The following is a 15,584-nucleotide window of genomic DNA, read 5'->3' on the forward strand; positions in this document are numbered from 1 at the left end:
GACTGTATAGCTGTCAATCAAAATATTTCATAAAAGTGTTTGCCAAAATAAGCATTGTCATTCCACAAAGGAACTGATTATTATCCCACTTTAAAAAATAAATAAAAGCAGAAGAGTCTGTTACTTAAGTTACTTACTGTTTGTGATGAATTCACTGTATATTGGGATACCATTGAAGTCTCCACAAAGGCCACAGGTCTGATTAGCATATTTCTCATTGAGTTCCACCTAAAATAAGATAGAAACAGTAAGATGTAATTATAGTGAACGTTCACAGTGCATTCCTGAAGGGGGGATGGTCTTCGGAGGCGGTGTGACCCCTACACTGGCGTCCATGCGCTGTGCAAACTGGTACGGACGCCGGTGTAGGGGCACTTACGCCGTCCACTTTGGACTGCAGCACGGCCCCCAGACACTGATGTGTTCTCCAACCACAAGTCCCCACACCGGCGTCCTGGGAGGTGTTCTCAGGATGTTCCAGGTGGTGGAGCTGCGGTTAGGCGCCTTCCTAACCCCTTTTGGCCTAGGAATGCCCCCTAATGCAACACAACCCTTCCCCCCCCGCAGCGGCCGCAAAACATCGTAAGAGGCATGGCGGCACAGCTATGCCGTCCTGGCCGCTGCAGCTTTCAGGAATGGGCTGTCAGTGTATTATTATAAATGAAAGTCCAATTTACTGCAAGTTTTGAGTTTGCATAATGTATCTCTTAGGTGGACAGGAAACAAATGTTTACGATCAATTCCATAGCTACTAAATTGAGCTGATTTCTAAATGCTGATATTAGGATATAGTTTCCTTCTGATCTTTAAATTCTCACAGGATGACTGAATGACCAAACATGGTGATCAAACCAAGCTTGTGAGGCAAACATCCAAAGAACCAACAGAAGAAATTTAATATCCAAATGCTGATTGGTTCATCCTATCAGGTAATTATGACATATGACTTCCTACTGTAGTTTTCACTAAACAAGTAAACGTAAGTAAAATAAAACAGATCATTTTTTCTCTGTCATACTGTGAGTTTCTTACAAGATTTACAATTTTTTTTCCTTACCAGAAGGTTATCCTCTTGGTTCCAAAATAACTGCAGGCCTATCTTGGCAGTGATTTTCAGATAACTAGAGCTTCTTTCAATCAGGATTCCGGAGTAGCTGTAAGGCAGCTGAACTCTAGAGGTAAAACAAATTGCAGTTGAAGACAGAGGTGACAAATGGAAAAAATTTTTCTCATTCACAGGAATTCAGCTTTCTAAGGACAGAATGTTTCATGACATAGTTTCCTTATAAGCAAATCTATGCCTTATGGTTCAAGCAGGCAACAACCACTACTTGCATAAAACGAACGAACTAGATTTTGTGGCCCTTGACATTTTTGCAACACTCTTAATTTTAGTTATTGCTTTTAAAACACATTCATAATACATAATTCATACTCCGTTGCTCTTTGATGTACAGATTAAACATTAAAAGATCTAAAAATATGTTTATATTATTTGATACTTCCATCTGCTGCTAAACTAGTCTTGCACAGTTGCTTTTTTGTATTGTTCAGTTTTAATATGGGGCTAGACTGGAGTTGCCAACTCCGGGTTGGGAAATACCCTGAGATTCTGGGGTGGAGCCTGAGGAGGGTGGGGTTTGGTGAGGGGAGGGACTTCAGTGCCATAGAGTCCAATTGCCAAAGCTGCCATTTTGTCCAGGTGAACTGGTCTCTGTTGGCTGGAGATTAGCTGCAACAGCAGGAGATCTCCAGCTACCGCTTGGAGTTTGGCAACCCTATCCATAAGGGAACAATACCTATTAAATTTCATCCAGATAGATACTGGGATTTTTATTGTATTTAAAATGATTAGGGTCATTTTAAAAGGCTTTTGCTGTTCCTGCTGTGGGTTTTATGGCAAAATTGCTTGAAACTTGACGCAGATTGTATATTCCTTGAAAATATTCAGAAAGATGGATGCAGGGGTTCCAAGGCTATCCATAAACAGAGTATTCTCATAGCTGAGTTTTTAATTATTTCATTTTCCATGCAATTGACCCCCAAAATAGAGAGCCGACCCTAGGTAAATTAACTGCAAATTTTCAGAAAGACAGGTGCAGAAGCTCCCAGTGAAATCCCTCTTGGATAGGAATGTAATAATATTTCCATGTATTTGGATTTAAATGAGTCAAATTAAAGTAATCCAGGCATAGACATAATAATTAAAAATAGAATGGGAAAGACTATTGAACGTACCAAAAACTCTTGCAAACATTCACTTCAAGAGAGAATTAACACAGAGCAGAGCAAACAGACATAAACCTATATACATTTCCTCACTTTCACACTCAGTTTAGTTACACAGTTCAGAAGAAGTAGCAACCACTTATAGTTGCTGTGTCTTCACTGAGCTGTCAATCGTGTTGTCCCTTGCCTGACCACCCCCTGTTTGATAACCAACTTCCTCATGGGACAGAAAAGGGTCCAGATAGTTAATTCCAGAGGGGAATTCCAGGCACATCCAAAAAAGGGCTGGTAGCCAAGCGAAGCTGCCAGCAACCTGAAGCAGTGCAAAGAGATTCAGGTTGGTCTTCTTTGGTTTGGAGTATTTCAGAAAGCCCTCACTTCTTTTAAGGAGTCCTTGCATTGTGGCTAGGAGCCCCGTGGTGCAGAGTATTAAGCTGCAGTACTGCAGTCAAAAGCTCTGCTCACGACCTGAGTTCGATCCCGACAGAAGTCGGTTTCAGGGAGCCGGCTCAAGATTGACTCAGCCTTCCATCCTTCCGAGGTCAGTCAAATGAGTACCCAGCTTGCTGGGGGTAAAGGGAAGATGACTGGGGAAGGCACCCGCAAACAAAGTCTGCCTTGGAAACGTCGGGATGTGACATCACCCCATGGGTCAGGAATGATCCGGTGCTTGCACAGGGGACCTTTACCTTATACCCTGCATTGTGGCTACAAAGCAGGAAGATTTGTTTTGGAGCGCGGTTCATTTCAAAACAGACACACAGTTCTAACGGGTATTGGTTTAGTGCGATTTTCACCCTCTGCCCGCAAACTTGCAATTGGGACGTGGAGTGGTGAAATAACAGAAATGAGGCGGCTGTTGATGAAGTCATTCAACTTACTGTTTTCCGTTGACAAGAATGGAGTCCGGTGTCAGTTCAATGACTACGCCTTCAACCTTTATGGCAACACGACTAATGATGGTGGCGTTCTGAGTCACGGTGCGCCTTATTTGGATGTTGAAGTCTTCATAGGCAGATTTGCAGTGGGAGGCGAAGACGTAGTTGCAAACTCCAGGGAACTGGTAGATGTCCCCATCAAAGGTCTTGAAGTGAAAGTTGCCCCAAGTGCTACACACTCGCCCATTGTGAGCAGGGTTTCCAGCTGCGGATCAGAAGTAACGGTTAGATTCTACGAAAAGTCCTGTCGCTATTCATATATTCATTGCACCTAGGGCTGCCAGCCTCCAGGTGGCCCGCTATTGCAACCAATCTCTAGGCTACAGAGATCCATTACAGAAGAGGGCCACAGGATAATGGTAGCCGGAGAGGGAGAGTCTAGCGTAACTTGGCCTGCGAGGCTACGCAGTAGGGTTGGTGGTGGCTGGAGATCTCCTGCTATTAGAACTGATCTCCAGGTGACAGAAATGAGTTCACTTGGAGAAAATGGCCACTTTGGAAGGTGGATTCTATGGCATTATACCCCATTGAAGTTCCTCCCCAATCTCTGCCCTCCTCAGGCTTGACCCCACCCCCAAATCTGGGTATTTCCCAGTTCAGAGCTGGCATCCCTAATTGTACACTTAACTATGCACTCTACAATTGCAGGATTTTTTAAACGAAATATGGCTACAGTGTTTTTATTCACTTTTGCTTGATCTTCAGTCTGTCATTTTTCCTCGCTGCTCATTAATGCCCTCCTTGCCTCCTGATCCAAAGCTGCCTTTTTCTCCAGGTGAACTGATGTCTACTGGCTAGAGATCAGTTGAAATAGTTGGAGATCTCCAACTAGAACCTGGAAGTTGGCAACCCTAGCCCTCCCGGCCCTGTTTCTGACTGTCCGTGCCTCTGACTGGCTGTGCCTCTGTTCAAAGAAGGACTTCATGGAAAAGGATCTTAACTGCATTTTCCTTATCCCAGCAACCCACTGTATTACCTGACAGACTTCTGCTGAAGAGTGGGCTATCTATCCTAGCAATAAGTTATATGGCACAGGGACTCTAGAAACAGGGTCATTGGGCAAAACAACTACCCCTCCTGCTTTGCAAGAGTTGAACTTCAAAGATGAACTTGCTACACTCGTAGAAGAACAGGGATTCTGCCTAATCCCCCCCTTCTTTCTATGGAAAAGAGGGGGAAATCTGCTTCCATGAAGTTGTTCTAGTCACTGATCGAAGGATTCATTCTAATGTTTTAGCTTACAGCCTTCAATTCTTTTTATGTATAAAAAAAAATTATTTCTGGTCCAGTTGATTTAATGGAATTACAGTTGGATAAGTGCTTTGAAAACTACAGTTTAAAGCATAAGAATCTTGAGATCTGGACAGCTTACCCTTGACAGCTAGAGTTGTCCTCAATGGTGGGATGATAGACACATCTGGGATGTTGGGCTCTGGTGTGGTCAAAACTGAAGGAAAGAAATACCATTATAGCTGCTAGTGTAAATGCATATATTTATTCCTTTATTTAAACCATTTCTATCCTGACTTTCATCATGGTTCAAGGTGACTTATAATAATAAGCACATTTTCATTTAAAACCAAACAGAACAGACTTTATTTGCAATCATAGACCATCAAATATCCTTTAAAAAATCAAATTAAATACATACATAAATAGTTATGAACCGATAATACAAAAGGTGAAAATGTAGTGGAGATTAAAAACTGGAATAAAGGGATAAAATCCTCCAAGATATGCGTAAAACAGTAGAGATTCTAATTACAGATTGGTTGTTCCAGAGCCTTAAGTGCATTTTGTCATATTTTAGTTGCCAGCCAGGCAAATCTAGCCATACTAACAGATAAATTTGGTGTTGTATCTGAGAGACGGAGCTCTAGATAATGTTTTCTGAAAGGTCTTGGACAATCCACTAACAAGGGAATCGGAGGGCCTGTGTATGTGATCGAATAATGTGCACTCAAAAAGGACATGTTCAGTGGTTTCTAATGTGTCCTGGTTGCATATAAGTTTTTGTGCATGCTTCAGTTAAACCCAAAAATAAAATAATAAACCCCAAATCTCTCCCCCTCCCCCTTTAAAAGATGCCTCCCCTTCAACCCCCCAGAAAGCTCTGGCAAACAGGCAGGCCTCGCAGCACTTCCAGAAGATCTCCAAGGACGGGGCGGGGGGGGGACCCTCACCTCTTCAGGGAACCCATTCCACAGAGCTGGAGCCACAATGGAAAAGGCCCAGGCTCTGATCGATGCCAGATGGGACTCCCTAACTAGTGAGCTAGCCAACAAATGGCTGCCTGATGACCATAGTTGGTGCAAAGGGACATAGGGAAGGAGGCAGTTCTTCAAATGCAAGTTACTTGAAAGTGAATTAAAATAGAATCTGTAGGACTTATTCCCAAGCAAATACAATTGCAGCTAAAATAGCTTAGCTAAAACTCTTCCAACAGTGTTCTGGATATTCAAACATAGTGTTAAGTACTGATGTTATATGACTTTTCCCCACTTTCCATAGGAATGAAATGTTGAGCAAGTTACCTAAGAATGGGCTTTCAATGAAGCTTTGCAGCGTGAAATCACCAAAATTACTAAAATGGTGTTAACTTTCCTTATGTAATGAAGCCTTTCACCCATACAGTGTAATTTGAGTCTGATACTAGCCTCTCCCAGCTAAAAACAGCATCTTTGGCAATCAATTTCATTCTTAACCTAAGGCATGTACCTCCTGCAAATCACTGGAAATGCGAGAAGCAGAACATTATATGTTAGGGTTTCAGTTGTTGACAAAATATGATGAAGTTATACAAGATATCTGAAAGCGCACAAAAAGAATTTGGGATTGAACGTATCTAAGATCTACACTACATGATCCGTTTGCTTACGAGTTGTCTCTGGTTTCACTGTTTTGATCATTTGCATAACTTTGGAGCTGCGAGTGCTCAGCTACTCCATGTGCAGCTACAAAGTTATGAGAGTAGCTTCCCACCGGGGGTTCTTTAGGGTCAGGAAAAGTCTGGTAGGGCAGCAGGAGCCCCCTCCTCCACCCATGCCAGCCATTGTCAGCAAAGCCAACTTCTGGCATTTTTTCAAGGAACGTTCTTGGAGCTGATGTGAGACTCTGATCAAAGTGGTGAACCAGAAGACAACCCATCGACACATTGGGCAGTTTGGCCCTTAAACAAGACACGATCATGCAATAAATCCTGTGGTGTGATTGTGTGTGTTTTTGCATTGAACCAGCAGCACGGAGAATCTGGTATAAGGGAACAGAGGCAAGTTATCCTCATTACAGATCTGAACCTGATCCTGGGCTGCCCTTGGAGTAGGACTTACTTTCAGCTCTCCTTGCAACAATGTTTGCCCTTCCCACTCCACCCCTTAAACCCCATGCAACACAAAGGCTTGGAACCGATGGAGTGTTTCCACTAACAGAAGGATTTCCACCTACGGAGCATAACTTCACCCACTCACTGAAGACTAAAATGCCCCCCCTATGCCAGTTACAGCATTTTGAGGGACGTTTTGGGCTGCAGCAGGAGGGGGAGGTAGGGTTGCCAACCTCCAGGTGGTGGCTGGAGATCTCCCGCTGTTACAACTAATCTCCAGGTGACAGAGATCAGTTCCCCTGGAGAAAATGGCCGCTTTGGCACTTGGACTCTATGGCATTGAAGTCCCTCCCATCTTCAAACCTCGTCCTCCTCAGGCTCCACTCCCAAAATCTCCTGGTATTTCCCAACTTGGAGCTGGCAACCCTAGAGGAAAGTGAGAATGTTGTGTTCCACAGACAGTAATCCTTCTGTTCATAGAAAAAATACTCTGGATCCAAGCCAATGGCCACTCGAAATGGAGTGGGTAAAGGACATAATGCCTCCCTTCCGTTTGCATAGCATTTTACAATTAGTTACTATGCATCTCCAAGACTTCCAAATTATCATAGGAGCAAAGTGGCTATCGTATGTGAAGGTGTTTTATTGTATGCATTTTTGTTTTTAAAATGCCATACAGATATGCGTAATTTTCCATAGCTTTTTTGGCTGTGTGGTTAGCTCAAGAGCATAAAGTAATGTATTACAGTATTTGCTATCATGGGTGTACCAGTTGTACACCCATGCCCTCACAGAATATATTTGTACATCTGTGTAGTGCAAATACATTTCTAGATTAGATACTTGCATAGCGTATGTGTGTTTGCTTTCTCCTTATCTGATGCAAATAAATATAATCTCAACATATCCAGCGCACACAATCCGGAAATATAGCTTTTTAGCCCTAGAGTTTTCATAGGTTAGAAACCTGAGTACATGCATTTTCAAACGGAAGAAAATACAGGTATAGCTCATTGGTTAAAAAGGTAGCATTTGGAAATATAACCATAGGGTTGGATCTAGTGCAAGGACTTTGCAAAACCTATACATGGATCCCCGCTCTTATCAGTTTTCCCCTCCTCCAAAAAGCCATTTCCAATACTGGGAAAGTTTATTCCTGAGATTGTAGGATCTGTGTGGAATTATATCCACATGGGTTGGGAGGATACAGTAGGGAGAGAGGGAGAAGGGGATGAAATAGCTCCTTTCATCCACAAACAGTGTTATCATGAACAGAATTACACCCTATGAAGTCCATTGAAGTCTTGGAAGGGTATAACTGTTTAGGATTGCAATTATGTTATTAATTATAACTCTTAATTATAAATAATTAAATTATTACATTGAGGAAGGGGGAGAAATGCTCAGCTTCACATTTTTAATGAATTGAAATGTATGTATGCTTGAAATTACTATAGTCGATCAGCGAAACCAGGGTTTACAAACATGACATTAACCAGATAGTAATTCTGTTCTCCTGCCAGGAAAGTGGGTTAAGCCTGCCAGGATGCAATCCAACCCTTCCCTACCTAACCTCGCCCAAAAGAAAGTTAAAACACCTACTGTCATGACCCTGCTGGACATGATGATAGTCATTGTAATTTGATTGGTGTTGATCATACTGCTGATCATAGTCCTGGTACTGTTGATCTTCATACTGGGACTGCTGGGCATGGACTGTGACAACAATACAAAGAACAAGAAAGAGAACATTGCTGCAAGCTCTGTAAGGTCACAGAGTTGTAACAGTTTTGTTAAGGGGCAACATCGATCAAAGTGTTTATTCGAAACAGAAATAGTCTCCAGCAGCTAACAAAAATCAGTTCCAAACAACTGAAAACACTCAGGGTGTCACAAAATAACCCACAATAAAGTATCAGTGAAAATACAGAATATAGAAGAAGATTTATATGCCAACTTTCTCTGCCACTTAAGGGAGACTCAAACCGTCTTACAGTACAATCGCCTTCCCTTCCCCTCCCCACAACAGACACCCTGTGAAGTAGGTGGGGCTGAGAGAGGGTGACTTGCCCAAGGTCACCCAGCTGGCTTCGTGTGTAGGAGCAGGGAAACAAATCCAGTTCACTGGATTAGCCTCCACCGCTCATGTGGAGGAGTGGGGAATCAAACCTGGTTCTCCAGATCAGACTCCACCACTCCAGACCACTGCTCTTAACCCCTACACCAAGCTGGCTCTCTATATAAAGCAGCAAACAAGTCCCTAGAGACATTAATCCCTCGCTTCCTTCCAGTCTTAATGGAACGGTTTTCACTGGCCAGCTTAGAAGAAAGGGCAAACTTGTCTGGGAGACAGGACTCCCAAACCTCGGTGCCGCCACAGAACAAAAGGCCTTTGGACACCAGCATTATCTGTCTTACTTCAGATGTTGAGAGCACCTGAAGCAGGGCCCCCAACGATGACCTCAGCCCACAAGTGGGCTCACATAGAAGTAGGCAATCCTGTAATCTGGCTAGGGATGCCAGCCTCCAGGTGGGACCTGGGGATCCCCCGGAATTACAGCTCATCTCCAGCCTACAGAGATCAGTTCCCCTGGAGAAAATGGATGCTTTGGAGGGTGGGCTCTATGGGATTGTACCCCACTGAGGTCCCTGCCCTCCCCAGGCTCCATCCCCAAATCTCCAGGGGTTTCTGCAACCTGGATATGGCAGTCTTAACTACACACACACACACACACACACCCCACTGGTGGCCTGTGAGTATTTGGCAATCCTAAATCTGGTAGGCATTAAAGTTGTGGGTTTACCTTCTATTTGAAATCATGCTAGCAGGGCTGTCTGTGTTTTTTTCCCCCAGTTTTAAATACGCTGGCAGTACAATCCAGTCTAAACCCACTGAAATCAGTGGGTTTAGACTGGCATAACCATGCATGGGATTGCATTGAGAGTTAGATACATGAACACATGAAGCTGCCTTATACTGAAACAGACCCTTAGTCCATCAAAGTCAGTATTGTCTACTCAGACCGGCAGCGGCTCTCCAGGTTCTCAGGCAGAGGTCTTTCACATCACCTACGTGCCTAGTCCCTTTAACTGGAGATGCTGGAGATTGAACCTGGGACCTTCTGCATGCCAAGCAGATGCTCTTTCACTGAGCCACAGCCCCTCCCCAATGTGCTGAGTTCATCACACATTCAGATCTCCTGGAAAATCACTAGTTTTAACAGGGAATGCCCTTGGGATCTCTTACTTGTAATCCACATGATATACTAATGACCATGGCTTCTTCCCAATGATTACTGTGATCACATTGCTTTTCAGACTCTCAGAACAAATTCACATAAGATCCAGTCTAAAAATACGTGGCAGAATACACATAGACACATGTTCCTTATTTCTGTGGCCCCTTCAATTGTTTTGGAGGTGGAAGGATCTTGGAAATCATCACACATACACCAGCATCATTCTAGGCCATGCACATGCCTCACAAATGTGGGGACCTAGACATCATATGTTTGAGTAAGTGTGAACTCCCTCACAGAGTATAATTCTGTCAGGCATAGTGGTAGTAGAGCCTTGCTAAAACTCAAATGCTTTTGGAAGGTGAAGGTATCATCCTATAGAAGAGTACAGCTAAAATGATGAATTGCCCTGCTAGATTAAACAATCTAGTTCAATGTCCTGCCAGTTTCCAGCAATAGCCAGGCAGATGCTTCCTGGAAGCTCACAAGTAAGGCATGAAAGCAACTGTCCTCCCTCCTTTTTGTTCCACAGTGAGTCAGATCTCACCATCTGCAGATGCAATTATCACAGATTTCCCCTTGTCCCTGTACTCCACAGCTGTCCTTTTCCACCCTGCAAAACTTTATTCCCAAAGTCATGGGACTCATGTGGTGTAATAGCAAAGATGCAGCAAAGAGAAGGAAGGGGATGAAATCAGTGCAGCTTTGCCGATGGACAGAGGAGGGAGTGATTTTCCCCTTTCCCCTCTCCTCTGTAGCCTCCCAACCCATATGGCTACTAGACCCCACTGGTCCCACAATCCTGGGAACAATCTTTCCTGAGGTTGAAAAAGACTGTTACGTGAGGGGAATGTGGGAATGATTTGTGACCATCAGCACCTTTTGCTGATGATGGATTATGGCTCCCAATCCAGTAACTGGTATTCAGATTTATACTACCACTGATCCTGAGAATCCTATTTATCTATCATAGCTAATAACTGTTGATCAACCTATTCTCTGTGAATTTGCCTTATTCCCCTTTAAAGAACTTGGTGTAGGGGGCTAACGCTACATCTTGTCACAACAAATTCCACAAGTTAATTCTGGTTTGTGGAAAACAGTAATTTCTTTTGCCTGCTCTGAATCTACTGCCAATCAATTTTCATCGGGCAACTCCACATTCTAGCATTAAGAGGGAAAGGAAATTCCTCTCCGTTCACTTCCTCAATGACAATAATTACTTTATAAGCCTCTGTCATGTTACATCATAGACAGTAAAAAAAAATGTAAAAGCTTTCAGTGATTTAGCCTATCCTCACAGACAATTTTCTCTCACCTCTTGATTGTTTTGGTTGCCCTACTTTGCACCTTTTCTAGACCTATGATATCTTTTCAGAGTTGGGGTAGCCAGCATGGTGCACAGCCTTCCATATACAATCAGTCAATCGTTTATTTGCAGCCATAGACCATCAAATAAAGGAAATTTGCATGGTTAAAAAGTACAGGCTAAAAACAGATACAAATAGATTTGCTATTAAAATGATCTTCCATATACTGCAAGCCCCTGATTTATATAAAGGCATTATTATGCAGGCTGTGTTATTTCAGTTCTATTCCTAGTAATTCCTACCATGGAACTTGCCTTTGTGATCTGAATTGAATTTGCATGACCCTAAACCAGTGGAAGAAGGCTTTGATGGAGTTGGATTCTGTCCTAGATCTTACAAAGTCGTGATGAAAATAAGCTGCCAATCAACCAAAAGCTTAAAATCTAAAACCAGCTTTCATGCACACTCACCATAGTGAAGCTATTCTTTTTAAAGAACAGATGCATATCCTTGTACTGAATCCATCTGTGCTAGCTTTCTCTTTTAAGACTTGGCAGAGGTTGTTATTGCTTATCAAAAGTAAACTTCACATAAACTGCACACTACTCTCACTGAAATAGCTGCATGGAATTCTATGGTATTTCTCAAGCATAAATTGTTTAGAGATGGTATCTTAGCTGAAACAGTTCTCAGTGACAGCAGTGAAATACATTCCACATATCCTGCATCAGCGACACCAGTTCAGTGCCCGTCGTATGTATTGGGGTCCTTATACGAACAGCATAAATGTATGTAAAAATCATCCAGTTTAATATGCATTTTCAATTGTTCAGTGTATGAAAGAAAAAAAGAGTATGGCACAAATAAGTCATCTACACAATGACAGTATATGTTGCTGTGGAAATAACTGGCATGGGAGTTTTTGTCCTTCACCAATAACTGTGTTTTGTCCAATTTCAACAGCTGCAACATCCATTCAGATTTTTTTCTAGGCTCAATCCGGTAAATATGAATGGCTCTACCGGCTTGTAATAGATCTCCCTTGTAATAGACCTCTCATAAATACAGAAATCAAAGCATTTATTTCAGTGGTTGCCAACAGAAGTCTAAGGGACATCTTATCTCTATAGAGTGTAAAGGCTGCCCTTTATTTCAGAACATTCCCATTCTGTGAAAGGTTACAAGAACAGATGACCAGGTGTCATGAGTCATCGTACTCCTGTTCAGCCACCTGCCTTTGTATGACTGAAGATCACAACATGCTGTTGAGCTTAAGTTGGGAATTCTAGTTCATTGAAGTCAACACTAATTTTTCATTCATTTCAAAGCAATTAACAAACACTGCAATCTGGTATAACAAGGGAACCATAACAAGGGTATCTACAACACTGCTCTTAATCATCTATTTCATTCACCTGTCAGCTCTGTAGCTTTCAATATTCACAATTTCTAAGTTGTATTTATACTAAGAAAAGGCCCTGAATAAATCAACAGAACTGTTTCTTGATGCCTTTTATATTGAGGTAGCTCCACAGCCATGAGTTTTTCTTCTTCCTTTCGATCCCTTCAACAGTTGCTGGTAGGAAACGGGGCAATAAAACTTGAACATGCTGAGTGGGGCAATAGTGATGGGGGGGGGGAAGGCAAATATTTGTAAAGCTTTGGTTAGTTTTAAAAAGGCATAGCAAAGAAAAACACAGTAAAAGATTTATTGGACCCTGGAGGAGCCAGGCATAAGCTGTAGGTATAAAAAAATTGAAGATCTGTTAAAGTCTCCTACCTTGGTGGTGTATTAGGATGACCACTAGCATTGGTATCCATAGTGGTATCCATGCCCCCTGGCCTGTACCCATCTTGGCTGGAGTTTGGCAGCATGTACCAAACGACAGGCTTCTAAGGAGGCACCTGTCTTTGGATGACTCTTATATAGCAGAAGTGTAGACTTTGGCTCAGTTCCCAGATTGTTTCACAAGTTTCTCAAGAGGTGGGGTTTAAAAGAGATTTTAGCAGGTGCTCAGGTAAAGAGATGATGCTCTTTTACTCTACTAGGGCTTGGCCAAATGTATTTGCATTTGGGGAGGAGTATTTTTTTCTCCCTCCACTTTTTTCTTCTAATGAAGGAACTCAGAGGAAACAGCAATGAAGGATATTGCTCCCTGTGGCTAATGTCTTTCAATTGTTTACATAGCCATGGAGCAGAAGTAATTCAGCACCTTTTAAACTGATTTTGAATTAATATGGTTTAATTCCTTTTGATCCAGGATGGGGAATGGTATCTTTCCTATCTGTGAGTCACATCTTTGCAAAAGGGATTTTATATTAATTGCTCTGCTTTTGAGAGTACCGTAGTAACAGAAGGTGATGGTGTTTCCAGATAGAAAAGTGGGGTAGGATTACTTTCAAGATGTTTATTCTTTTTTAAAACATTTATCAGGAGGGCTCAAACTGCATTGAACACATGAAGCTGCCTTATACTGAATCAGACCCTCAGTCCATCAGAGTCAGTATTGTCTACTCAGACTGGAAGCTGCTCTCCAGGGTCTCAGGCAGGGGTCTTTCCCATCACCTCCTTGCCTGGTCCCTTTAACTGGAGATGCCGGGGATTGTATACAATAACATTTAAACACACACTAAGGATTACACCAGTTCAACTGACTGTAAGTGGAGATCAGAAAACAAAAGAAAAAAGGTTTAGTTGCTGGAAGATTTCTCACCTAGGAGAGAAATCCAGTCAGTGCTTCCCTGGCAGGGAGTTCTAGAGGGTGGGCAGTAAAAGTAGACACGCTTTGCTTTATGCCAGAATGGTTCTTATTGTAATAAAAGTAAAAGTAAAATAAAAAGCAGGGCTTCATTTGTCTATCTCATGTTATGGCATGTGGTAGCATATGTTTGAAAAGTAGGGTTGCCAGCTCTGGGTTGGGAAATACCTGGAGATTTGGGAGTGGAGCCTGAGGAGGGTGAGATACCTCTTTGGGATATCATGCCCTAGAGTCCACCATCCAAAGCAGCCATTTTCTCCGGGGGAACTGCTCTCTGTTCTCTGGGGATCGGTTGTAATACTGGGAGATCTCCAGGCTACACCTGGAGGCTGGCAACCAAGAAGGCACTTCCTGATGGGAGCCATAGGAACTGGTGACAACTTCTCCATTCCGAATGCTTAAATATTCATACATTTTCAAGGATTTCATTCAGCTCAATCACCTCTGTGTTATGCCCAACAGGTAGAAGTATCTTCCCCAAGTAACTTACATTTAGGTATAGTATATGTGTACATGGTACAGGTAGAAATAAAAAGGGTCTCACCCCAACTCTTCTTTCTTCATACAATTTTACGAGTCCTTTCCCACATCACACAACAGACATATTTAAGCAGTTCTTAACTTTTACAGAAAGTTATTTACAAATGTTTCATTGTACTAAGAACAATGCCACTTCTGAACAGTGCTTTTTTATTATTTTTTTAAAGCAGGCTCATGTATTTTTTTTAAAAAAACTGTTACTTTTACCAAGGTGACTCTTTGAGATGTTGCATCCCTCAACACCTTAAAATGTACACATTCAATAAGGTACGCGATTGCTTAAGGGATTCTGTTTATGCTTAATGAATTTGTTTGGATTGGGAGAGGGTGGTGAGAAATAAACTTCACACATCCCTCCCTTGTCAAGGTGACAGAAAGTAATGTTTCCTTTGTACACCAGTCAGCAGTATAATAAATACGAACTGTACATATGAATAGCTCAGTGGAGACCATCAATCACATTCTGCCTTCATGAATCACAACGCTGGGAAAACCTATTGGCTGGATTAGGGATTTATACAGGTATCCATCAGAAGGAATTTGTCCCAGACAAATTTGGCCCCTGTCACAAATGACTGTCCAAGAAGTGGGGTATCACACCCGTAAGACTGAACAAGTTCCGTGGTGAACAAGGCTCCAAATTACACAAGAATTTGAGATGCAATGATAGAAGTACCTGTACAAAATACAGCTAGCATGTGGCTCTCTGCTTGGTACAGGTCTATCTTTTCCCTTAATAACCAAAACAGCCATAAGTTTTGCACCTATTTCTTCTATGGCCTTTTACAAGCCGTAGGACGCCACACAGGGCTGGATCCAGTGGAAATTTCTTCTGGTGGAGAGGGGGAGCAACTTTTTCTTATTCTCTGACAATTCCTGGAGGCCCCCTCTTTCCAGGAGCATCACCTTGATGAGGTTTTTAGGCTGCAGCTAGTGAAGGAGGTGGGGAAGTGCTTGTCTCATTTTGCATATGATCTAACCCCAGCGAGACAGGAGCAGGCACTTGCCCACCACATCAGCACAAAGACCCATGGACTAGCAGGAATTCACTTCAGTAGGCAGTGCTACCCCATCTCTTGAGGATGCAGCCCTTAAGACTGACCCTATTGGGATGATGTGATGAGCCTTACAAATTGGGTTGCCGGCGGTTCCAAGGAGGAAAATCCCACCAAACATGTCACAGATAGGTAGGTAGCTGTGTGCGTTTGTTGCAGCTACTAAGCAAAAAAATTTATACAATAACAATA

At 42.5% G+C, this 15,584-nt stretch overlaps 1 protein-coding gene across 1 annotated transcript in view; it reads right to left on the bottom strand.

Annotated features, from left to right (window-relative positions):
- The window catches only part of LOC130479355 (mucin-5AC-like), a 67,499-nt gene extending 54,583 nt beyond the window's left edge, over positions 1 to 12,916 (bottom strand). Inside the window, exons 1-6 of the mRNA XM_056851744.1 lie at positions 12,819 to 12,916; positions 8,092 to 8,205; positions 4,540 to 4,614; positions 3,111 to 3,372; positions 1,058 to 1,172; positions 138 to 228 (exon numbers count right to left, since the gene is read on the bottom strand). Coding sequence (XP_056707722.1) covers positions 138 to 228; positions 1,058 to 1,172; positions 3,111 to 3,372; positions 4,540 to 4,614; positions 8,092 to 8,205; positions 12,819 to 12,891 — 730 coding nt within the window. The 5' untranslated portion in view covers positions 12,892 to 12,916. The remainder of the gene's footprint in view (positions 1 to 137; positions 229 to 1,057; positions 1,173 to 3,110; positions 3,373 to 4,539; positions 4,615 to 8,091; positions 8,206 to 12,818) is intronic.
- Between the last annotated feature and the right edge of the window lie 2,668 nt (positions 12,917 to 15,584).

The sequence above is a fragment of the Euleptes europaea genome, chromosome 6 (assembly GCF_029931775.1).
Source record: "Euleptes europaea isolate rEulEur1 chromosome 6, rEulEur1.hap1, whole genome shotgun sequence".
In the NCBI taxonomy this organism is placed as follows: Eukaryota; Metazoa; Chordata; class Lepidosauria; order Squamata; family Sphaerodactylidae; genus Euleptes; species Euleptes europaea.